Here is a 24,980-nt window from a genome sequence, read left to right as displayed (position 1 = left end):
TGAACTAATGTGTTACATGTGCTCGAATGAACATAAGAAAGGATAGGATAAAATTGGCATACAAATAGGGTTATTGTGTGCTGTATAGGATATTGTTTGAGATGATATTGATGTATGGAGAATTCACTGTTTAAACTGGAATTCAACATTTGTTACAGATTACCGATTTTTGTCTCTATAGAGACCACTATTATTGATTGTCTCTATGGAGACCCTGGTGTGTTTTGGAGGGATGTAATGTCTTATGACATATGATGCCTATAGGCTTAGCACTTCGGTGCTCAGGTGTGTATTGGAATTACCGCTCGGACAAGCAATTTGGTGTGTTTTGGTGGTTACCCGCATATCCATATTTGTTTATTATATTTCATCGGGTTAATCGGTTACGACAAAAAGGTAAATGAATGAATGTTAGTGTGTATTGTGATAGAAATGGAAATATAAGACTGGAATGATGTAAATGATATATGTGTTCGATGATCTTAATAGAATAGCATTGAATGAGATTGTGTCTGTAATAGCCCAACTTTCAGTGGTGTCGGAAACAGTGGTTTGAGACCACCAAATCCGGTGAGTAAGCTCATAAATTTTATTATTAAATATTTATGAGTTAAATATAGTTTTAAAAATAATTCTGAATTGGTAATTTATGTCTTATAATGAATTATTAGGTTCGAGTGATAAAACCCTAGGTCAAGTGGTTTTAGAAAATGAGGTATCGGGACCTCGTTTCTATAAAATGAGCCGTAAATGTCAATAAGGTGGTATTAAAGTTTCGTTGAAAAATTTTAACGTTTCGATGGTAAATTAATTAAAAATGACTAAATTGAAAAAGATGCAAAACTTGTTAATTATAAAAACTAAGTGATTAAATGGCTTGATTAATAAATAAGGGAGGACATAAGAAATAAATAAACCTAAATCTAAAAGTGAGGCCACATAAGGAAGGAAAATAATAAAATAAAAAGAAACAATGGCAAAATTGTAATTAAATGGAAATTAAAATGAAACAAATTTAATTTAAAGCTTTCTAGACATTTTCTTCTCCAAGTTTCAGTTCAAACCAAAAATGGGAGAGAGCTTAAGCTAGGTTTTCAATTTTTGCTTCATGTGAGTTCAATTCTTACCCGTTTCTTATAATTTTTATGTTTTTGAGATTGTTACAATTAGGGCTAATTAAACATTGCCTTTGTTTTTGATTTTGTTAAAGATTTTGGATGTTTCCATTGATGAATATATATGATTTTTGATGTTAAATGCTGAGTCTGAGATATATTTGTTAATTAAAAGTATTTTGTTAACTGATTTTGATGAATTTTTAGATTAAGGATTAATTTGTTAAATTAGTAAAAATACAAGGATTTTTTGTGAAATTATTGCAAAAATGGACTGTATTAAATTCCATGAGTATTCGGCTAGTTTGGATTTGTATTAAAATGGCTAATTTGCATGTTTTGGGTTCAGAGACTAAATTGAATAAAAGTAAAATTTTAGGGGCAATTTTATCAAAATGTAAAAAATGACCAAATTGCATGAAATAAATTTTTTTATTATCTAAATTAATATATTGAATGAAATTATTAATTTAGATCAAGATCGGGTCGAGGAAAATGGAACATTACCATAACGCCCTTGAACTTTGGTATTTTTGCAATTTAGCCAGGTAAGTGCATGTAACTAAATTGTATATTTATATGTTTAAATTGAATATTATGTTTGTGAAATGTATATTTGCCATGCATAAATATCGTTCACATATCCGACAAGTACTAAGTCCCGTTTGAACCTAAGAAATTCATTGGATACAAATGACATTGTCATTAAGGATTCTCGATTGGTTGTGGTTCTGCATGTGTTGCGGACACACTACAACTCTTATAAGCGTCTCAATATTTGGCTCTCACGAGCTTCCCGATACTTGGCTCTTATAAGGTTCCCATTATTTAGCTCTCATGAGCTTCCCGATTTAATGGCTTTTTTGAGCTTCCCGTTTATGGCTCGTATGAGCTTCCCGGTAATTGGCTCTCTGGAGTTTCTCGATAATTGGCTCTCATGAGCTTTCCTATTAATGGCTCTTCGGAGCTTCCCAATATTGGCTCGCATGAACTTTCCAATTACGGCTCTTATGAGCTTCCTGTTATATGACTTTCATGAGCTTCCCATTATATGGCTCGAAAGAGCTTCTCGATTACATGCTCATATGAGTATACATGTATATGAATTGACGAATTACAGATTTGTACACTTCATGTGTACTGCCTGTGTATATTTGAAATACATGGATATGATTTGTACATGTTATATGGACACGTGATGTGGAAAGAATATGTATATGAAAATTTAATGATATATGTTTACGAAGAAATGGTAAAAGAATAATATGTATCACGATATGTGCATATATGAATATTTTTGATATGATGATACAAGGAAATTATGTAAGTTGAGACGAGTAATAAACTCAAGTGTGACATGTCAAGAAAATAACTTTATCAATGTTGAATTTATATTAAATATGTGCAAGTATGCTAACAAGTGTTGTTGTTTGATGCTTAGGAAAATGCCAAGCTATTGGTTAAATGGTAATATGTTTATTTATATGATGCATTGAAAGGGTAAGTACTCAAATGAAAATATGCTAGTGCTCATGAAAGAGTGGTAAGGTTTAAATTATGCAATTTCTTATGAAATGACTTATCATGTGATTAATTCGAAAAAGGCTATATTTAAATGCCCTAACTTGTGGCTATGGTTGAATGATATGCTTATGAATGGTGTGTTATGCATATGGAATGAGTGTGGAAAGTAAAGAAATGCAAATGAAAATAAAGAAATTTGGAAGATTTAAAGTTGTTTAAAATCCTACTATGCTAGGAATAATATGTATAAGTGATGTTGTGGATTTATTCACCTTGTGAGTTGTTGAATATAACTTCATGAGTATTGTGGTATCAATATTGGATTATTCTTGATATGTATAAATTTCATATTTGAAATGAAATAATATGATTAAAGTTTATACGAGCTTACTAAGCATTCATTGCTTACGTATTTGTTTTTCTTTACTTTTTAGATTATTGGAAGCTCGATTGGGTTGGAAGCTTGTCAGAGTTATATCACACTATCCATCAGTTCTATCAGTACTTTTGAATGTTTTAATTCTGGTTATAATGCATGTATAGGTTATTTTTGGCTAAATGTTGGCCTATATGTGTTTTGTTGAGTTTAGCCACTCATTTGGCTTATGTTTTGGTATTTTGATATGTGCATAATTTGCCTTAAAATGTTGATGTGTGGAATGATTTGTGGTTGAATGATGAAAGGTAAAATAGTAGTTGAAAATGCATATGAGGTATGTTTTATAAGTTGGTGTGATTTGGTATTATACTATAGTAAGTGTATATATATTTGATGCTATTGAATAAGTAGTACAATTGGTACCAAATGGCAAGTTTTAGTAAATGATTTACATGTTGTAATGCAATTAGACATAAAAGTTGGTGGATTACTTGGTTACATGGATTTTAAGGTTAAACATATTTGTAATTGTCATTTAAGATGTCTAAGCGTATATTGGTTGTATGTGAATATATTACATGTTTAGGGATTGATTTTACTTGTTTTGGATGCCAAAATATAATTTTTTTATATGCACAATGTTAACTGAAGGTGCATGCCTTGTTGGGTGAGAAAAATGGCTTATAAAATAGCCTATTTTCGTCCATACGGGCAGAGACACGAGTATGTGTCTCAGCCGTGTGTGACACACGGCCAGGTGACATAGTCATGTGTCCCCTGTATCTTTTAAAAGAATGCAAGTCAGTGAGTTACACGGCTTTAGAAACGGGCGTGTCTCTAGACCGCGGGAGTCACACGGCCTTAGACACAGGCGTGTGTCTAGGCCGTGTGAGTCACACGGCCTGGTCACACGGCGTGTGACCCCTGTAGTGTTAAAAATGTTAAATGTTTCTGAAAATTTTTTGGAGTTTCTGATTTAGTCTCGATTTGTTTCTAATGTGTATTTTGGGCCTCGATGGCTCGTATAAGGAACAATATGTATGATTTTGATTGGTTTTTGACATGAATGCTATATAATAGAAAATGTTTGCATTTTCTGTTTGTTTCATTTATAAACTCTGGTAATTCTCTGTAACTCTGTTCTAATGACAGATACGGGTTGGGGTGTTATAGTGTTGTACTAATTGAAATGCTATAAGACTCATATGTGATGAACTCACCTTACAGTTGTGAAATGTGATGACAAGAGAGTTGTGTAGTTAGCTATTTTGTTACGTTAATTGTGAATGGATGTGAGTTTTATTGTTTTAAAACCTATGAACTTACTAAGTATTTTTAATGCTTACTCTATTTTGTTTTATGTCTTCTATAGTGGTTATTTTGCGGAACACGTCGATCGAATCACCTAAGAGTGCACACTAACTAGCTTCATCTCAATAGACTATAAACTTTTTGAACCTAGTTATATGACATGCATATAGTCCTTGGTTATGTATATGTGTTTACTTGGATGTTGGTGACTTGCATTTTGATGGTTATATATTGTGGACATAATTGTGCATAATGGCAATGTGTCAAGTAAAGATTGAAGCATATGAATGGTAAATTTTGAATGTGAATTGGTTGAGTTTGAATGTTAAATTTGAATGGTAATCTATGTTTGAAGGGTTTGCAAATTTGCAAGTTAGAAATGCTATGTTCAAGTACTTAAACGATGCCTATTGAGTTGTTGAACTTTACTAATGGTTAATGAATGGTTGGAATTGTAACAACCCGTTTTCAGTGAAATCAGAACAGTGGTTTCGAGACCACAAATCCAAGTCCGTAAGAAAAATTATTCTAAATTTATTTTATGGTATGTATTATGATAGGAATATCGTATAAAAATTTTGTTATGAAAAATTTTATCGATTACATGTCTAATTTGATAAAGGACCAAATTGCATAAAATGCAAATATTGAGTTCTAGTAGCTATAGGTATCAAATAATTATGAAATTCAAAATTGGAGGTCCTTATATGGCAAATAGACCATTAAGAATATTTAATAGATAAGTATACTTAGTCATCCATGAAAATTTAAATAAAGAAAACGATGAAATTGGAAAGATGAAATAATAAAAGATGATATTTTAATTAAATAAGAGATATCATCATATTTCATCATCTTTCCCAAATAAAAAGATGGAAACCCTAGCCATAGAATTTGGGTTTTGAGCAAACTTATTTGGCTCAATTAGGTATGTTTTCTTGTCCCCTTTTTAGTAATTTTTATATTTCCGAAACCGTAATAGCTTAATCTAGCTATCTCGGGGATTAATTTGTAAAGTTATCAAAGTATTAAAGTTTTTCCATGGATGAATATGTATGAATTATGAAGTTCTATTGTAGAAAATGAAAGGTTGTTGATAGATAAACAACTTTTGTTAAGGAAATTTTGATGAAATCATGACTTGGGACTAAATTGGAAAGATGTAAAATTTATGGAAAAATTTTAATTTTTATGAAATACATGGGTTGCTATTGTGACATGTAAAAATTGGCTAGGCTTGAAATAAGAATTAAATTGCATGAATTTTATTTTCCGAGCCTAGGGATGAAATCGTCATTAATTAAAAGTATAGGGGCAAAATGGTAATTTTCCTAAGATGTGAATTGAATTGAATTGAATAAGAATTGTATTAAATTGAGTTAAATTTACTCGTATAGATCTGAATAGACCAAAGACGAAGTTAGAACAAGGAAAAGAGAATGTATCAGATTAGTAGATTACAAATATACGAACACTTGTTGAGGTAAGTTTGTGTAACTAAATTATGTATATTTATATGTTCGAATTGAATGTTATATATGTGAATTGTATAAATGCCATATATATATGAAATTGATTACATATTTGATAATACCCGATAAATGTTAAGTTTCGTTTGAATAAATGAAATTCGATTGGATACAAGGTACCCGTATTGGTTGTGGTCCTGCATATGTTGTGGACACACCACAACTCAAAAGAGCGTCCTGTTATTAACCCTCTCGAGCTTCCTATTATATTGTTCTTGCGAGCTTCCCGTTAATAGCTCTTCGGAGCATTCCAATCAGATGTGATACTCTATGTGTTGTGGACACAACGCAGCTCTTATGAGCGTCTCATTATATGGCTTTCAAAGCTTCCCGATTAAAGGCTCTCTGTGAGCTTCCTGATTAATGGCTTTCCGGAGCTTCCCGATATGGCTCGCTTGAACTTCCCGATATATGGGTATCTGAAGCTTCCTATTAATGGCTCTTCGGAGCTACCCGTTATTGGCTCACATGAGCTTCCTGATTATGGCTCTTATGAGCTTCTTGTTATACAGCCCGAATAAGCTTCTCGTTACATGGCTCACATGAGTTCCCCGTTATATGACTTAAGAGAGGGCTTCCCGATTATGTGTTCAAATGAGCACCCTCGAATATGAATTGACGGATTTCAGATTTGTACACTTCATATGTACTACCCTTGTATCCATCGATATTTTAAATGATTCGACGAGTAAAGTTCTGATGTGAGGTGATATGAATTGAAGATGAATTACTATGATAAAAACTTGAAATACAAAGATATGATTGTACATGTTCATGGACACTTGAAGTGATAAGTATATGTATATGGAAATTGTTATTGATGAGTTCATACATATTTCTTTGGTGTTTACATGACTAACATGATTTTTGAGGATATGTGTTAGGCTTTTGGCCATATTGTTTGGAATATGTTTTATTTGCTTACCTTTAATGCGATTAAATGGTAAGTTAAATTCCATGTTATACGAACTTACTAAGCATTAAATGCTTACTCTGTTTTATTTTTTCTGTTTTATAGTAATTCGGAAGCTCAATTTGGTTGGAAGCTGATCGGAGCAATATCACACTATCCCTCGGCTCATTTCGGTATAATTAGTAAATTATTTTTTATTATAATGGCATGTATAGGTTGAACTGGGCCATTAATGACATGTATGTGATTTTGGTTGTAATTAGTCATTGGAATGGCTTGTGATAGATATGTTTTGAAGAGTATATAAGAGTCTATACATGGTTGATATGCATTTGAAATGGATGAGTGATGTAATTTATATGGATAAATTGATGAATGGATGAAATGACATATTTAGTACAAAGATGTTTTTATATGTACGAGGTTAACTTGATAAAAATGAAGACTTGGACTTATGTATTAATATGTCATATATGATACTTAGTATTGGCTTGATTTGATGTATTATATTGCCTTGAGAATATATTAAAGTGTTAGTGCAGGTGGAAGACAAATTGGGTGAAAAATGTGGCCTTGGAAAGGGCTTATTTTCGTCCACACGGGCAGAGACACAGGCGTGTGTCTCAACCGCGTGTGACACACGACCTAGCACATGGGCGTGTCTTGGTCGTGTGTCCCCTGCATCTTAAAATTTTAAAATAGAATGCTCAGGATTTTTCACACGGCCTGGTACACAAGCATGTGGCTTGGCCATGTGGCCCCTGCACCTACACACGAGCGTGTGACTTGGCCGTGTGACCCAAGTCAGAGAGTTACACGGGTACGAAAATGGGTTGGGACACGGCTGTGGCCCTATTTCAAATGCCCACACGGCCTGGCCACACAGGCGTGTGTCCCCTGTACCTTGAATAAATTTTGAAATTCTGCGAAAAACTCTCTGAGTTTTCGGTTTGGTCCCTACTTGTTTCTAATTCATAATTTGGGCCTCGAGGGCCCATATATGGGACAATATGTTTGAATATAATTGTTTTCTGATATGAATGGTAAATGATATAAATTAATTGCATTTGATTTGTAAACTCTCGTAATGCTCTGTAACCCTATTCCAGTGACGGATATGAGTTAGGGGTGATACAGGAATGCATGGAATTGGTGCAAGTTTGGTTGTGTGCCTTTGAGTACCAATATGATTTTTAGTTAGTTTGGCATGAAAATGGTACTAAAATGTGATAATTGACCTTCTAGTGAAAAGTATCGATACTATAGGTTGAAGTATCAGTACTTTACCAAAAGAACAAGATTTCAAAATGACAGAATGCCAATTTGGTATCGATACCAATGTAAAGTATCGATACTTAGGTCCAAGAATCGGTACTTTATCCAAGTATCGATACAAGTTGACTTGTGTCTAAAATTTTGAAAATGGCAAAATGCCAAAACGATATCAATACTTAATTTGGTACTGATACAATCTAACAAGGGTATCGATACCTTATTCCTAATATTGATACTTGTGAATTTTAACTTGATTTTTGAAATATCAAAGCCAATGACCGTATTAGTACCTGACATGGGTATCGATACTAATGCTCATACTTTGAAAGATTTGCAATTTGACCCTTAATCATGCTCGAGTTAACTTAAAAACTTTCATAAGCTTGGTTGATTTTCAGTTTTAATTATATGTTGTATCGTGCATGCATTTATGATTGAATGATTGATTATTGAAAATTTAAATGTGATTTGCTCCGGTAACAGTAGTAGCATTCTCGTAGGTCTAACAACTAGATCGGATCGGGGCAAGGGGTGTTATAAAACATCACCTTATAGAGTAGTTATTTTTTAAACAAATTTTTATTTTATATTTTAAAAAAATAAATTTTAAAATATAAAAGTAAATTTTAAGTGAATAATTAATTATTTACATTGATTTTTGAATTATAAAAATGTAGTTAAGAAGTGGGGAAATAGTAATTTTTTATATGTGATTTTATGTAGTTTTTTAATATAACAAAATTACTATTTTCATTTTAATTTATTTAAGTTTTATCATTTTAAAGGTGTTTTAAGTCTTTTAAAGTTTGACTCCATGGTTGACATTCATATTTATTTTAAAAATTTTCTCAAAATTGTCAATTTTTATAATAGTACTATATTTTAAAAATTATTATTTTGTAATAATTTTTATACCACGGGTACTTTTACCCATAATTTCAAACCCTTAAAGAAGAGGAAATTATATGCTTTAAGTATCTAAATTTAGATTTTCATGACAATTGAGTTAAGGCTAAATCAACATTAAATTTTTAATATTTTAAACATTGAGTTCATGATTAAAATTCATAAAATCTTAGAAATTAATTTATCTCAAAATTTCTCAATTGTATATTTAATTAACACTCATTATCTTTTCTTATTAAAAAAATTGGATAACATTAACAAATGTTGGATGTAATGATAAGAAACATTACACTCTTAAAAAGAGGATTCAAATCCGACCATTGAAAACGATATTGTTGAAAGAGACAACTACAAACTCTAAAAGAATCAGTCTCTGTAGACTATTAAACGGATATGAAGAATGCCTTGGTTAGAAACATAAAATTAGACAAAATATTTATCTCATATTTCATTAGAAGATTTTTTTTTAAGGGTGAACTACATTAGTCACTAAATTATCATTTAGTTAAAATAATTGTAATTTGTTCACTAAACTATTCAAAAATTTTCATTTAAGTCACTAGGCCGTTAAAATTGATATTATATGGTTTTCTTTGTTCGCATTACCTACACCACTTGGAAGCTCTCTATTTCCTTCTCTTCTACAGTTCAGCTTTTTTCCATCAAATATCTTTGGACGTCACTAATTTGCAAACCAAAATTCAAACATTTTTTTTCTACAATCGTTGACACTAACTGTCAGATCGACTTGAATCTAAAGTATGTTATTCTATTTGTTGAAGGGTATTGATTTACCATACCGATCGACAAATCATTCCTTGGAGCTCGTTGACAGAATTTTTCTAAAAAAAATAACAACTCAAGGAGTTAGGTAAAAATATTTAAATAGTTCAGTGATCAAATTATAATTTTTTTTAATTAAGTAACAAAAACGAAAAATTATAATTTCTTTTTTTTTTTGAGAGAACTAATTTTCTTTTTCTTTTGAAAGAGTAAGCCAACTCATAATTGGGACATCTTATATTAATCTTCTCTAACAGCAAGTTGTATAGTTTAGATATATCCCTGTATTGTGTGAAATCCCAAATCTAAAATCTTTTTGACTCTTTCGTTAAAGGTTTTTAGGCCTTTTCCTCAACGTTTACCCCCATTCCTCACTTTTCTTTATCTCTTGTCTGAAATCGATTCAATTATTTCAGTGGGGACTTCCAAAAAGTGGGTTTTAATTGAATATTCCAAATTTCCAATGCAATTGCAATTTGGGTTTTGTCAGTTAAGGCTTGATGAACTGATAAAGCCTTCCATCTTGGTAAGTATTTATTGATGGATTTGAGCTGTTGAGCTTGGATTTTCATTTGGGTATTCTTCTTCTTGATTGGGTTCTTCTTTGATCGTCGATTATTTTCAGTTTTTATTGGTTGACTTTGATTTTTGGTTGCATATTTGATCCGGGTTTTGTTTCTTTTGGCTGTTTTTTTGGGTTATTTAAAGTTGGGTTAGAGAGGATTGGAGTTTAATTTTCTTTTTCCTTTTCTGGGTAGCTTTATGAGTATAAAATGACCTGAAAACAAAGGGGGAAATTCTTCCATATATATCAATGGTTTGATTTGCTAGTAAATTTGCCATTTTTGGGGACATCTGGTTAAGTAAGCCTCTAAAGACCTTTTTCTATAAAAAACAAAAAACAAATAATTCAGTTTTATTTTGCTAGTTTTAAGTTACTTTTTCAAATAAAAAGAAATCTTTTTTGAAACTAGTGCTTGGATCCTCCAATGGTTTATATATATATTATATTGTGGCTGGATCCTTTAAGATGAATGCTAAAGTATATAGATTGAACTTTTTATGTCTTGAATTATTTTATTGGCACTGAATGTATTAGTTTATAATACTAGAAAGTGAGAGAATTGCTTATGAAACTTTTGCAGTTGAGGATTTAAGAGAAGACATCGGATTTGTCCCACTTCCTCCCCTGCGCGGTTGCTGCTATACGAGATCTAGCAAACTGAGTATTCGCAGACAATTAACTTTCAAAACTAGAATTATGGCGCCTGGTGGTGGTAGCTGCAAAGAGGTGATCGAGTCCCGAGTTACATTTTCAGATTATGATATGGCAACTTCGAGTGCGGATTTAAGAGGTTCCCCTTTAAGAAAAACAGCTACTGCTTTAAGTGGAAATCTGGGATCGACATCGATGAACGATGTCCACGAACTACTGGAGTGTCCCGTTTGTGTAAATTTGATGTATCCTCCAATTTACCAGGTAGATTCATCTAAAGCTAAAGTATTTCAAGATGCATTCTCTTTGAGATTTATAGTTCTTTCAGAGTCGGAATTGGTATGCATTCATATTTGATATCGTATTTTATGCAAAGTGAAACGAACTATAACATTAGTAAATCAATCTAGTTTGAAGAAATTGACATCACATATATTTGTAAACTACAAAGCTTGAGACGGGTTATCATCTCACATCAATTGAAGTAATTGATAAAATACTAATATTTTAACTGCTGATTTATTGCGGATATTGTGATTATGCTACTTCTTTACTGAACTATTTGGATGCTTAATGCTATGTTGTTCCGACTCTTCCTGGCACCTATGCTCGATGCATATTTGAATGTGAGTACAAGGATATAGCCCTCCAAGACCCTCAAAATATATGGAAAAACTTTAAAAAAGTTGAACATACCTGTGCTGGATACATACTCATATCGAACACTTGCACTTGAGTCTGAGTAACATAGGCCTGAAAATTGGGCTGTTGATAGAGGTATATAGACAGTGCCGTAATACTTAGTATGCAAGAATGAAGTTGTGTTTAGCAGTATTACATTTCCGTCTCTTTGGTTGCATTAATGCATCAAAATCATAACATGAACTTTTTACTTCAACAATCTTCTAGTGACAGGCTGACAGCTTTTCTTATCTTCTATGTTAGTGTCCCAATGGCCACACTGTATGTTCAACTTGCAAGACTAGAGTTCACAACTGTTGCCCGACTTGTCGCAATGAACTCGGGAATATAAGGTGTTTGGCTCTAGAGAAGGTAGCCGAGTCGCTGGAACTTCCTTGCAGTTACCAGATTCTGGGTTGTCATGATATTTTTCCATACTACAGCAAGCTCAAGCACGAAAAAAACTGCAGGTATCGCCCGTATAGTTGCCCATATGCCGGAGCTGAATGCTCTGTCACTGGTGATATTCCATTTCTTGTCATGCATCTCAAGAATGATCACAAGGTAGACATGCATGACGGGTGCACTTTCAACCACCGATACGTCAAATCCAATCCCCACGAAGTTGAAAACGCCACGTGGATGTTAACTGTAAGCTCTCTCGTCCTCTCTGTTACATTACACAAACTTGCAACCAGTTCACAAACTTTCCTACATCATCTCAAATAGGTCTCTTGTCCGATCCAAATTGCATTTGAAAACTGATTACACAGCGATAAATGTTTAGGACTGGAATTCTAACCAACTTTATTGATTGCATTCCTTATTATGTTCTGCTGTTTAATTGAATGAATTCTTCAATACTCGAAAATGCTAGAATCCTTTTATGTTTTCAAAATGAGTGGTATAGTATTTACCGATCAATTAATGTCCAATTTGGTACAGGTTTTCAATTGTTTCGGACGACAGTTTTGCTTGCACTTTGAGGCATTTCACATAGGAATGGCACCGGTTTACATGGCCTTTCTGCGGTTCATGGGTGACGAAGACGAGGCAAGACAATTTAGTTATAGTCTGGAAGTTGGGGGCAGCAGCAGGAAGTTTATGTGGCAAGGGGTGCCTAGAAGCATTCGTGATAGTCACCGGAAAGTTCGAGATAGTCAAGATGGACTTATCATTCAACGGAACCTGGCACTCTACTTCTCAGGTGGTGACAGACAGGAACTGAAGCTGAAAGTGGCTGGCCGTATTTGGAAAGAACAATGAGGCAAACCTATCGTACACTGTAGTTAAAATTTGTCTCAGAAATAATAATGTATAATAAAAGGGTCGCTAGATTCATGCATTTTTTTCCTGTAAATTTTGTACATAGAGAGAGAGAGAGAGAGCACATTGTGAAGGAAATTATGGAATTTATTTATGATATTTGAATACTATCCAAATTTGCAGAAATTGATCTTATCAAGCTAAGCAGCAGTGAGCAATCATTGATCAAAGAAATTGACTTAAAATAAATAACACCATAAGTAACATTCATATCATATACTACTACCATTTCTGTCTGTTCTTTCAGTTACATTTATTATTATCAATGAGGAGTTCGAGGGTCATAGCAAGCTGAAAGCAGTCCACAGCAGCCCAAAGCTTTGCACCTGAAAATTCAATTGAATACTGCAAATTTAAAGGGAGGGCAAATTGTGCAAATCATTTTGTACTATGCTCTGAACTGTAATCTGGATATTTATTTTTCCATTTTTTAAATTTTGAATTTGGATTTGATAAGTTTTGAGTTTTAAAACTTTGGAATTATTTTAAGTTAAGTCAATTTTATTTTATCGGATTATGTCATTCTACATTCAATTATTTGGTTTTAAATTTTAGCATAGACCATTAAGTTTAATATACTTCAATTTCTTAATTTTAAAATAAAATTAGATCAAAGCTGAACAAGTTATTTAGTCAGTTTAAATTTATTATAAAAATAAATTATCAAATAAAAATTTATAAATTATTAACAATTTAAATTTATTAACCTATCATATATAAAGCCATAAACAACTGAAGAAACTAGTCATTATTATAGCTTATTTTTTAAATTGTTATTGGTAATACAATTTATTTAATTTAAAAATGTTAATAATATTTATTTAGTCTAAATTTTGTTTTCCTTAATGCAATGAATAAAAAAACTCATTCTCATTGAATCGGTCTTCAAAAACAATTTCAGGTAAGCACTTCATTTTCAATCGGTTTTAATTTTTTTTAAAATTAATAAACTGAAATAAGTCATACATTCCTAATTTATTTCTCGGGAAATAAAAATTTTAACAAACAAATCAAACTAAACTTTAATTATATATAATAATAAAAAACCCATGAAAACGAAAATCAAATCTGAATGTTTTTTTTTTTTTGATCAACAGAAATCAATTAAATTTTTGTGATTTAAAACAAATGGAAAAAAATAAAAAAAAATTATAATTGATATGTTATAGATTTAAAAAATTAATTATTTAGAGTATAAATATTATTTTTATTAAATTACTTTTTTAAAATATACTTAATTTAAGTTGAAGATTATTTATATTATTGTGTCTAGCTAATTTTGGTTTCAGGTCAGATTGAATTTGAGTCAATTTCAAGTTAGTAAATTCAAATTAATGTATTTAAAATTTTAAATTTAAATTGAAATCTCTATTTTCATGTAAATAAAAATAGCCCACTATTTAATGGTGCCAAAAAAGTGAAGCCGAAGACATATTAATTAAATAAAAAGGGAGAGAGTATATTTTAAGCTCCTTAGAAAAAAAACATATTAATTAAACCCTTTTAAGCATTTGGTGAAATGAAAAAAAAAATATATTTATAATTTACACAGACACAAAATAATTTTAACACTCAAGATTGATTTTATAATTTTATCTTCACTCTAATAAATGATTTCTAAGTTCATACCTGGAGGGTGCAATTAAGATAAGAAGAAGAAGAAGAAGATTAAATTGAATTTTAATCAAATTTAAGACTGTATTTAAGGGATAAAAAGTCGATTTAAAAAACACTTGAAAAGATGTTATTTTGATGGAAAATGGAGGGATAGAAAGCAGAGAAACAGATTACAGCATATTCATGAAGCCTCCTCCCCCTTTCTTTGTTGTAGCTGGACAACATGTTACATCATCTTCACCTGCACTTTGAAATAATTAAATTAAGATCATGGGATAAATTGATACCTTCTCTGCTCAACCCATCATTGCTTTCAAATTTCTTAAATTTGGTTTCATATATACAATTTTAGGTGGTTGAACTGAAACTACAAAATCTATTTGCTTCAACAAATTAATGGATGGAAAGAAAAAGCTCAAAAAAAAAAATAAAAATAAAGTAAAGCCAAACCTGCTGGTGATGAGACTTGCTTTGGTTTTTCTTTTTTGGCAACATTCGTCTCCCCTCCTTTGTATTTAAAAGAAGGGTTAAAGTGGTATTTATAAAGCAAATAAATGGGGATGAAAACAACCCATCTAAACGAATCATGTGCAGTGCAGAATATGAGCATGGCTTGAGTTCGTGCCTGACAACGTATAGAATAGTTGTGAACAACTTTATTACTATTATTAGTAATGTTTGAATTATAATAATATTAATATCCATCATAAACAAACTTAACCCACAATCATGATTTTTAATTTCGATATTCTTCTAGAAACACATCAATCCTGATCCAGGATTATATTTAATACACTCAAGAGTATATTAATTTTATCAGCTAATTAAATATTGTCCCCTCACCAAAATAATTAATATCAACAACTTTTTCGTTAGATATAGTTAAGGGTAAACTATCAACATAGTCACTTTTATTTACCTCAGATTATATTTTAGTCACTTATGTTTGAAATGTTACGTTTTAGTCACTTAGGTTAACGTGTTTTAACATTTTAGTCACTGAGCCGTTAATTGTCGTTAACAGTGTAACAGTACACGTTAAATCATCATTTCAAACAAAAATTTTAGTTTAAATTATACAATTGGTCTCCATATTTTTTCGTTTTGAGCAATTTAATTTTTTTCTTTTATGTTCTTTTAACTTTCTTTTTTTTTCTTTATTTTCCATTCTCTTCTACTTCTCTCTTTGTTTTCCTCCCATCTCCATCTCTTTTAATGTATTTTTTTTCTATATTATTCATTTGTTAAAACTAGTCCCTGTACCTTTTTTTTGAACAATTATTTCTTTATTTTCTTTTTCTTCTTCCCCTTTAGTTTTAACAAATGGAAAACATAGAAAACCTACATCAAAAGAGATGGAGAAGGGAGGAAAACAGAAGAAGAAGCAGAAGAGAATGAAAAATAAAGGGAAAAAAAGAAAGTTAAAAGGATATAAAAGAAAAAAAAATTAAATTACTCAAAACAAAAAAATATGGGGGACAATTGTATAATTTAAATTTTTTGTTTGAAATGATGATTTAATGTGCCACATCAGTTTACCGTTACACCACTAACGGTAATCAACAGTTCGATGACTAAAATGTTACAACACATTAATGTAAGTGACTAAAACGTAACATTTCAAATATAAGTGACTAAAATGTAACCTGAAGTAAACAAAAATGACTATTTTGATAGTTTACCCTATAATTAAAAATGAATCCCTTTCGCTGTGTATCAATAAAGCTTTATATTATCCTCCAAGCTAGAGTGAAAGGGGTGGAAGATTTCTATTAATACCTGCCCAACAATGCTGAGTTCCATTGACGGGATGAGTTTTGCTTATCTTCAAGATGGTAAAAATAAAATCTATAATTATCATTTAAAAAGAAATAAGGGATAAAAGGTAAAATCATAGGACTAACTTCAAATTCCAACAAAGTTTTAGGATTTAAGTCAATTTTGTGTCTATGCTTCGGGAGGGAGAAGAGAAAATAATAAAAGAATTTTTATGTTTAATTAATTTTTCAAGTATTTATTAAAAAGTTTTTTAATATTATTTATTTTGCTTAATAATGAGATGATAATTTTGCAATTAATTAATATTCAGAGTTTTTTAATATTATTGATTTTACTTAATTAATTAGTTAATTAAGTTTTAAAATTATAAATTATAAATTATAAATTAAATAAAGGAGTAATTAATTGGGAAGATTCCAATAGACCGGTCGTGAAACAAAAGGGCATATATTCAGAGTTTTAAAAGAAAATGGGGGAATTTTTTAACAAGAGAATAAAAGTAAGCAGATATGAAACACGTAGGAATGTGGTTCGTTTATGGTCAGAAAGGTCGTCCACATTTCATAAATAGAGAATATGGACTTGGAGACAAAAAAGAAAGAAAACCTTTAGAACCGCTTTCATAAGCCTTTGTTTTTTCTTAAGAAAAAGGGAAATATTGTAAGATGCTAAATCAGCAATATTAACGTCACACAAGTGAGGTAAGCATTCATGAAAGGAGTTAGAAGTAGAGTTATACATGGGTCACGTCACGTAAGTAAAAAATTTAGACTCGTTTTGTAACATTCTTGTCGAAATCATTTTTATATTTGAAAAATAGGGATCGACTTTTTTTTTAAAATGGAAATGGGTGTCGCCACCGATATTTTATTAAGGTGTGACCAGTTCACCGTTAAAAAAAATGAATTTGATCCGCGAAATATCGAGAAAATAGATTCGGGAGTCGATTACGTACGAGGGTGATGTACGAGGAAGGGTTAGCACCCTCGTACGCCCAAAATTGGTACCGAATTGATTGTTTGATGTCTTAATGTCAAAACTTTGAAAAGATTTTAAAATACGATCCTTGATGAGATAACTCGAACAAACTAGATTGAATGATAAGACGCACTTATTTCGAAGAAATAAATTATCACACCCAGTGAGTTAGGGCGTTACAATTCTATCTTCAAAATTAAATGTTTACCTTTTTTTATGAGAATCATGAGTTAAAAGAAGGTTACTTGATTATTTAAGTCAATCGAAAAATCAGAATCCAGTAAGTTAGGGTTCAATTTCTCGAAATTCTTAAACCTCAAATATTGCCTTTATGTTAAAATCGAGATAACTAAATGCCATATCCAATAAGTTAGGATCCGACATCTTGAAATCTACAAAGTTTTATTTTGAAGTTATGCGATTTTAACGAAATAAGCATTTCGTTATTTATATTCATCGAGAAGAATTGAAGCCCAGTAAGTTAGGGCACAATTATCTCGAGAACTATGAGAACCAGACTTTTTTGAAAATTATGAAATAGAACGATTGTAGTGCTTTGATAAAACACAATTTTTACATGATTAAATAGTGATGCATAATGTAAAAGACACAATTCGCAATCTAAATAAATATTGAGGAATAATAAACAAAGGATGAATTCAAACACAAATGGCTACAACAATTTTTTTATCATATTATGCAAATATCAATCCTAATTGTCAAATATCAAATGAATTATATACAACAACATTTATTAATAACCACATTTTAAAGCTAAAATATTTACACATAAGCTTAAAATGGACTTGATACAAAAAATAACAATATGGAATAATAATGTGTAAAATAAATTTGAAACAAGTAATACATTTATTAATTTACCTCAAATAACACATATAAAATAACCATGTAAAATTCCTAATACATATATGATTTTTTCTTAAAAGAGTAATCACCTAAATAGGTTTTGAAAGAAGTAAATTATATATATATAATTGACTTAAAATACATATATAGATATAAAAGTACTTGAAATTTTTAATCATAATAATATCAAACATCAAAACAATAATATATTTTTTTAAAGGAAGAACAACTTAATAATATATTTAATGGGATTTAAAATATTATATTAAAGAATTATAACACCAAAATAAATCATTAACATATGTACAAGGTATATCAAATCATTATAAAATATCTATATATATTAAAAGATGATGAAACATATAGTAATATAGAACTTAAAAAAATAAAAATAAAATAAGTTTTAACACAATGTTGATAAACTCAAAATATGCTAATAATAATTTTAATAACAATATGTTGTATCTTAGAATTATAATAATATTATTAGAATTTTAATAATATATCTCAGAATGCGCGGATCATCCACGGGTCGGGTCACACGCGCGGGTTATAGCCTTATACGGCGCCGTTTTAGGGACACTAAGGCAGGCCCTAAATGGTGTCGTTTCATGCATATTATAAAAACTAATCCTAAGCTCTAAACCTAAACCCTAATCAGTCTTTTAACCTAGCCGAAATGAAGACCCCTTTTCTCTCCAGCGCCGCAATCCTGAAATCCCATCCATCTCTGATTTCGGACGGAGTGAACGGGCTCCGTTGGTGCGCTCGTGACGGTAAGCTTTCTCTTGCTCTCTCTTTTCTCTTTTGCGCCATTTTCTGCCTTTAACTTCCCTCCGACTCCGATTGCGACGAAGTAGAAGGAAGATCGGCCACCGGTAAGCGCTTTATCTTCTAACTCCTTTTTTTTCTTTTCGCTTGTAATCAAAACCAATCGAAGGAAACAATAGAGAAAAAAAAAGAAAAGAAAATCACATTTCAAATCTCTTTTCTTTTTCTGAATTTTTTTTGTTTCTTGTATTCAATATATGTGTGTCTATGTAACCTTACAAACACTAAAAAAATGGCCTTATATAGCCGAATCGAAAAGAAAGGAAATAAATCAAAATACATTTGTTTTTCTCCATCATTTTTGCCTATTTTCTTTTTGTTCCCCTTTTTTCTTCGTTTTGCTGCTTGTTTTCGTTTGTTTGCTGCGCAGGTACGGTCGTACGATGGCCAGCTGGGGCGTACGGATGTCAACATGGCACGGTCGTGGTGAAAACCGAAGATGGCATGTTTCAAGGATGCTGCGGCGGCTTAATTTCCTGCCTAGGGTTTCTGATTTCCCAATGTTTAGGCTAGTTTGGGCTTGTAATTTTTTATTTGGGCTTGGGCTGGTGTTGGGTTTGTATTTCAGGTTAATTTGAGGCTTAATGGGTTTGTTGTATTTTGGGTTTGGGTAAATTAATTGGATCTGCTATTGTAACAAAACTGGACATTTATTTTTTCTATTTTATTTTATTATTTTATGTATGTGGGCCGGGCATAAATTTGGTATTACAATTTTAAACCCAGCCTAAATGTTATGGCCGAATCTGGAGGAGTTACATCAACTTGTTTGAAAAACTAATTTAAAATTCAGCTTAGAAATCGTGTGATCTGAAAATATTAATTTTGCAAAAACTTTTACATTGTTATTTAGAAAAACTCATGCACAGAACTTACTTAGTTTACGGAAAAGTATTGTGTTTGATACTTAATTTTGCAACGGATATTGTCAGATTTTTTAAGTTTTGAAAACCAAATTTTAATTTGCCAAATTCGTATGATTTTATATTTTTACATTTAAGAACACCCACAAATCGACGAATATATCAAAACCCAAAAAATAAAACTAAATCCTAAAACTTAGTTCAAAAATCAAAAGTCCAAAGATCTTAATTAAAATAATTCAAACCATCTTATGTGGAAAACCAATTCGAGTACCCGCGCGTCGACCTGTCCTAAGCCTGAAGATCACCTAAAATGTATTAAACAAATGTGTGAGCTAAAAGCCTAGTGTGTGACTCGGCCCCCACAAACATAATTTTTACTTATAACATGCACATATACAAATATCAAATCAAAATGTCATTTTACCATAAACATATATCAGATCAAAATGTCATATCAAATCAGAACAAATCCTACCCCCATCTGCTACACACTAACTCCATCCAACCAATCACACCAAATAGGATTACAAGAGTTTATCCATCCAATCACACCGGGTTGTGGTAGTATGCCACTCATAATGGTGCAACTGAGCTACCAGATAGATATTGCAGTTTAACTGCCAAAATTGCAGTAATACAGCCAGAAAAAACTTCATCCATTATATCAAAATCCACCCCAATACATATGCATAATCATAATAACATACGTACATATCACATGAATGGTATGACATGCATACCTAAACATATTTTTTTACAGACCATAACATATCATATTACTTATATTAACAGTTATTCTACATACAGGTGTCACACGTGTTTTTACATGTAATTATGCTTTTAAAGTTATCAGAACACAAATCATACATAAGTTTTTCACCTACCTTAACCATATCAGATACTGACACATATTGACAGATGTCACATTTTGAATCTTGTTTAAGCCAAACGGACCCCGTGGAAGGTCTAATTACGAATTTCTGAGTCAAATGGATCCAGGTGAAAATTTTTAAAAAAATGGGCCCACCTGGCCTACTTGTCCAAGTGTGTGACGAACATTAGTCTCAAAAATAGCCTCTATTTGCTCATATTTTTTTAGTTCTAAATGATGTTTTGGGTTAGAATCACACACCTGATGGTAATTCTGACAACTCACTCAAAAGTGCACTTCAAATCATACATACAACACCCAAAAATGAATCAATTAACAACACGAATAAACCTAAAAATTTCCCCCTTTTCTACAAAAAAAGTCCCTAAGATCACATACGAATACTTACTTCACAGAAACAGCACCGAAAATAGCAACTACTCCGTTGGAGGGTTTCGATTCTCACCCCCTTTGCCTAATAAAAAACCATGAAAAACACTTAACATAATGTAGAACGGAAATTAAGCATTAACACTCAATCTTGCTTAAGAACAAATTAAAACTTAATATTAGAAAATAACACAAGTTACTTACTCTAATCTTGGGTTACAACCGAAAACGGAGAGCCAAAAAAAATAGTCTCACAATGACTTAATGATAGCAAAACAAAATTAACAGAAAAAGAAAAGGAGTCATGCATGTTTTTACACGTAATTATGCTTTCAAAATTATCAGAACACAAATCGTATATAAGTTTTTCACTTACCTAAACCATATCACATACTGACACATATTGATAGATGTCACTGTTGACACCATTTTTTTGACAAAACGGGGTCGACTAGGGTTTTGAAAAAAGAAATCGAATATGGGAGTCGCCACCAATCTTTTTTAATAAGGTGTGATCAGGTCACCTTAGAAAATAATTGTTTTTAATAAATGATTTCATTTTATCAAAACAACGATTTTGGTCTACGAAATTTAGAAAACGGGTTCAGGAGTCGGTTACGTACAAGGAAGGATTAGTACCCTCGTAACGCCCAAAATTGGTACCTAGTTGATTAATTAGTGTCTTTGTGTCGAGAATTGGAAACTTTTAAAGAGATTAAAAATACGATCATTTGTCAAATGTTGAAAATTTTCAAGAAAAGGGCAAGCTTCACATTAATCGAGAAAGAGAATTATATCCGGTAAGTTAGGACACAATGTCTTAAATTTCCGATGCGCAAATGAATGCTAAAAACTTATTTATTTAAAATATATTTAGCTATCTCGGATTTAAAAAATATTATGCCCAGTAAGTTAGGACACGATCTTTTATTAATTCCCGAGATCGTTTAAAAACTCAAGTTTGAAAATGTTCATGTATTTAGATTTATCGCGAAAATCAAAACCCAGTAAGTTAAGGTACGATCTTCTCGAATCTAAACACGAAATTTTGCTTATTCAAAAGTCATAATTTAAAAGGATATTTTGCTATTTAGGTTAAACATGAAATCGAAACCCAGCGCGTTAGGGCACGTTTTCTCGAATTCCCAAACGCAAAATATTGCCTTATTTTCGAAATTTTCTTTTTTGAATAATGACCACTTGAATGAGGTGCATTTGTTTTGTGAGCAAATAAAACGGTTTATTATGGGTGTATACAAATTGAACGTAACTTTGAAGCGATGAAATAAAATGAAACGATAATATAGAATATGAAATGACAATTCACGAATAAAATATCACGTTAATAAATGGCAATAATGTAAAAAAAGATTAACAAATTACACGTGCATAATGATAATAATCATACCACATGCATCACTTTAACATACCAATATTAATAATCCGACTAAACAAAATAATCTAGAACAATTTTGCGTAGCTAATAATATAAAACAAATAACATATCAAATCAATTCGAAATGAATGGTAAATATCTCAAGCAAACAAAATATGAAACTTAAAATGAAAAATACTAATAGAGTTTAAAATAAATAAAATACAATAAATAAAAACACAAAACAATATCTTTTTCTTTATTAAAAATAAAAGATGAAAAAATTAAAAAAGTTAAAGGACAATATATATAGTAGTTTAAAACAAATGATGTAAATAAATAAAAAATTGAAATAAATATTAGGTGAAACATTTAAAATAAATAATATATGTAAAACTTAAAATGCATAATAATAAAAGAAGAGATCTTTAAAAAAATAACAAATAAATTAATTAATAATATTTTTAAAAAAAATAAAGAATAATAATTAATTAAATAAAATAGGACGAAATTGGAATCGGGCCCAAAATCTGGGGTTTAAATTGCAAATAAACAAAAGAGTGTGGTTTGGGACTGAATTGGGATGCGCTTTAGAAGATAGGGACTGAATGGGAAATAATCCCGGCCCTAAAGCGCATCGTTTCACCGCGGACCAAGATGAAACGTGTAGAAAATTCGTGGGGCCAAAATGTAAAATAAGCGAAGGTCGAATTGCTATAAGGCGCAAAAGCGGAGGGGCTAAACATGCAATTAGCCCCTCCAAGCAAAGACACGCGGGTCTACTACTGGATCGGGTCGATTTCGGGTCTAAGAAGTGAAACGACGTCGTTTTAGGGCTATGGTGCCAAGCCCTAAACGACGTCGTTAAGGGGGTGTATAAAACTCCAATTTTTTAGAAAAAATTCATTATCTTTCACTCTTTTAAAAAAAACAGAATACCCCTCTCAACACTCTCCCTCTTTCTTCTCCTCCAGCCACAAAGGCCACTGTTCGTCCGCCGGCGACACGGTGACCGTCGTATACAGCGGTCGGAGTCCCAAAAAAGAAGCCATTTGATCCAATCGACCTTCCCATGCCCGTTTTGAAGCTAAAATCTTCAAAAGACAAGCGAAAGTTCCTGAACGAGCTAGGGACCCCCGACTTCTGACCTCGCTGTTAACGGTCAATTTCGGCGACTGAGAGAGGACCCCCAACGACGTGGCCGTGGCATGTTTCAGGTACGCTTCTCCCTTTTTCTTTTTTATTTTAGTACAAAAATGAAAATAAAAGAGATAAAAAATAAAAAGAGATAAAAATAATAAAATGAAAACAAGAACAGAAAAAAAGCTTTTTCTTTCGAAATTTTCTCTACTTTTCTTATTTTTTGTTTAGAAGTTCGTAAAAACGGAAGAAGCTATTACAATGCTTGTGTTCGGCTTATATAGCCAATCTTTAAAACTGCTAAACTTCTATTTTTTTGTTGTTTGCGACTTGGATTGTTTGTTTGTCGTTTTCTTCTTTTGTGTATTGCAGGTGGTGTCAGACGCGTGCGATGGATGCTGGTGTACGACGGTGGTAGAGGTGTGCAGCGCTGAGGCATTGGGCAAGGGCATGCGGCGCTGAAGCTGGGCAGAAACAGGAGCGGCGGCCAGTAGCTGCTAGGGTTCTCTACTGCTGAAAATTTTTAGTTTTCTGGGATAGAGTTTTTTTTGGGCATGTTGAGTGTAATTTGGGCCATTGTTTTTATTTTTTACTGGGCCAGAAAATTTGGGCTTCTACAGCTGCCCCTCTTTGATCGTTTTCGTGTAATGGGAACAGAGAAAAGACTAAGAAGGACCAAATTTGCCTGGTCTTGCCGAGGCTTGACTTCTTTGGGTGCTTCTCTTCAAGTGGCTTCATTCCAATCTACCGTGTCTTGTTGCTTTGATCCATTTTATAGCATCTTTAGAGAGATATGACTTCAATCTATTTTGCTATAACTCTATGGGGATGAGATTGGTATCTTCAACCTGCTCCACTGCAACTTTAGAGAGATAAGATCTGTGATTTTGATTCGCTCCACTGCAACTTTAAGGAGATAGGATTGGTTTCTTTTGCCTGCTCCACTGAAACTTCAGGGAGATAAGACTGGATGTGATCTGCTCTACTGCAACTTCAGAGAGATAAGATCTGTGGTTTTGATCTGCTCAACTGCAACTTCAGGAAGATAGGATTGGTTTCTTTTGTCTGCTTGATAGGATTGGTTTCTTTTGTCTGCTCCACTACTGCTTAGGGAGATAAGACTGGATGCGATTTGTTCTACTGCAACTTCAGAGAGATAAGATCTATGATTTTAATCCACTCCACTGCAACTTTAGGGAGATAGGATTGGCTTTTGTATGTTTAATTGCAATGTTAGGAAAGTAAGATTCGCCATCGTAGCTTCAATCTTTTAAATTACAATGTCGGGGAAACAAGATTTGCCGTTGT

General features: G+C 31.9%; 2 protein-coding genes across 2 annotated transcripts; one reads left to right on the top strand and one right to left on the bottom strand.

Moving 5' to 3' along the window:
• The first annotated feature begins 9,967 nt into the window (after positions 1–9,967).
• On the top strand, positions 9,968–13,084 carry LOC107916308 (E3 ubiquitin-protein ligase SINAT2). Its single transcript, XM_016845501.2, has 4 exons — positions 9,968–10,261; positions 10,881–11,215; positions 11,897–12,283; positions 12,578–13,084. Exons 2-4 carry the CDS (start codon positions 10,997–10,999, stop codon positions 12,896–12,898), a joined length of 927 nt encoding a protein of 308 aa, XP_016700990.1. The 5' UTR covers positions 9,968–10,261; positions 10,881–10,996; the 3' UTR covers positions 12,899–13,084.
• LOC107916309 (uncharacterized) lies at positions 13,028–23,606 on the bottom strand. Its single transcript, XM_041101995.1, has 4 exons — positions 23,472–23,606; positions 15,026–15,200; positions 14,750–14,816; positions 13,028–13,284 (listed from the first exon to the last, which is right to left on the bottom strand). The coding sequence occupies exons 1-4, from the start codon at positions 23,604–23,606 to the stop codon at positions 13,221–13,223; spliced, it is 441 nt and encodes a 146-aa protein (XP_040957929.1). The 3' UTR covers positions 13,028–13,220.
• Between the last annotated feature and the right edge of the window lie 1,374 nt (positions 23,607–24,980).

Source organism: Gossypium hirsutum, chromosome D10 (assembly GCF_007990345.1).
Source record: "Gossypium hirsutum isolate 1008001.06 chromosome D10, Gossypium_hirsutum_v2.1, whole genome shotgun sequence".
Lineage (NCBI taxonomy): Eukaryota > Viridiplantae > Streptophyta > Magnoliopsida > Malvales > Malvaceae > Gossypium > Gossypium hirsutum.
Note: the sequence above shows the minus strand (reverse complement) of the source record. Positions and strands in the feature narration are given on the sequence as shown.

Bases quoted from the DNA above. Each gene is read 5' to 3' on its own strand.
- LOC107916309 (XM_041101995.1), bottom strand. From the start codon at position 23,606: ATGGGAAGGTCGATTGGATCAAATGGCTTCTTTTTTGGGACTCCGACC. The intron at 15,201-23,471 runs GTATTCTGTTTT...ATACGTTGTCAG, and splicing joins GAGGGAGAGTGTTGAGAGGG to GCACGAACTCAAGCCATGCT. The intron at 13,285-14,749 runs GTAATCTGTTTC...TTGAATTTTCAG, and splicing joins GGAGGCTTCATGAATATGCT to GTGCAAAGCTTTGGGCTGCT.
- LOC107916308 (XM_016845501.2), top strand. From the start codon at position 10,997: ATGGCGCCTGGTGGTGGTAGCTGCAAAGAGGTGATCGAGTCCCGAGTT. The intron at 11,216-11,896 runs GTAGATTCATCT...CTTCTATGTTAG, and splicing joins TGTATCCTCCAATTTACCAG to TGTCCCAATGGCCACACTGT. The intron at 12,284-12,577 runs GTAAGCTCTCTC...AATTTGGTACAG, and splicing joins ACGCCACGTGGATGTTAACT to GTTTTCAATTGTTTCGGACG.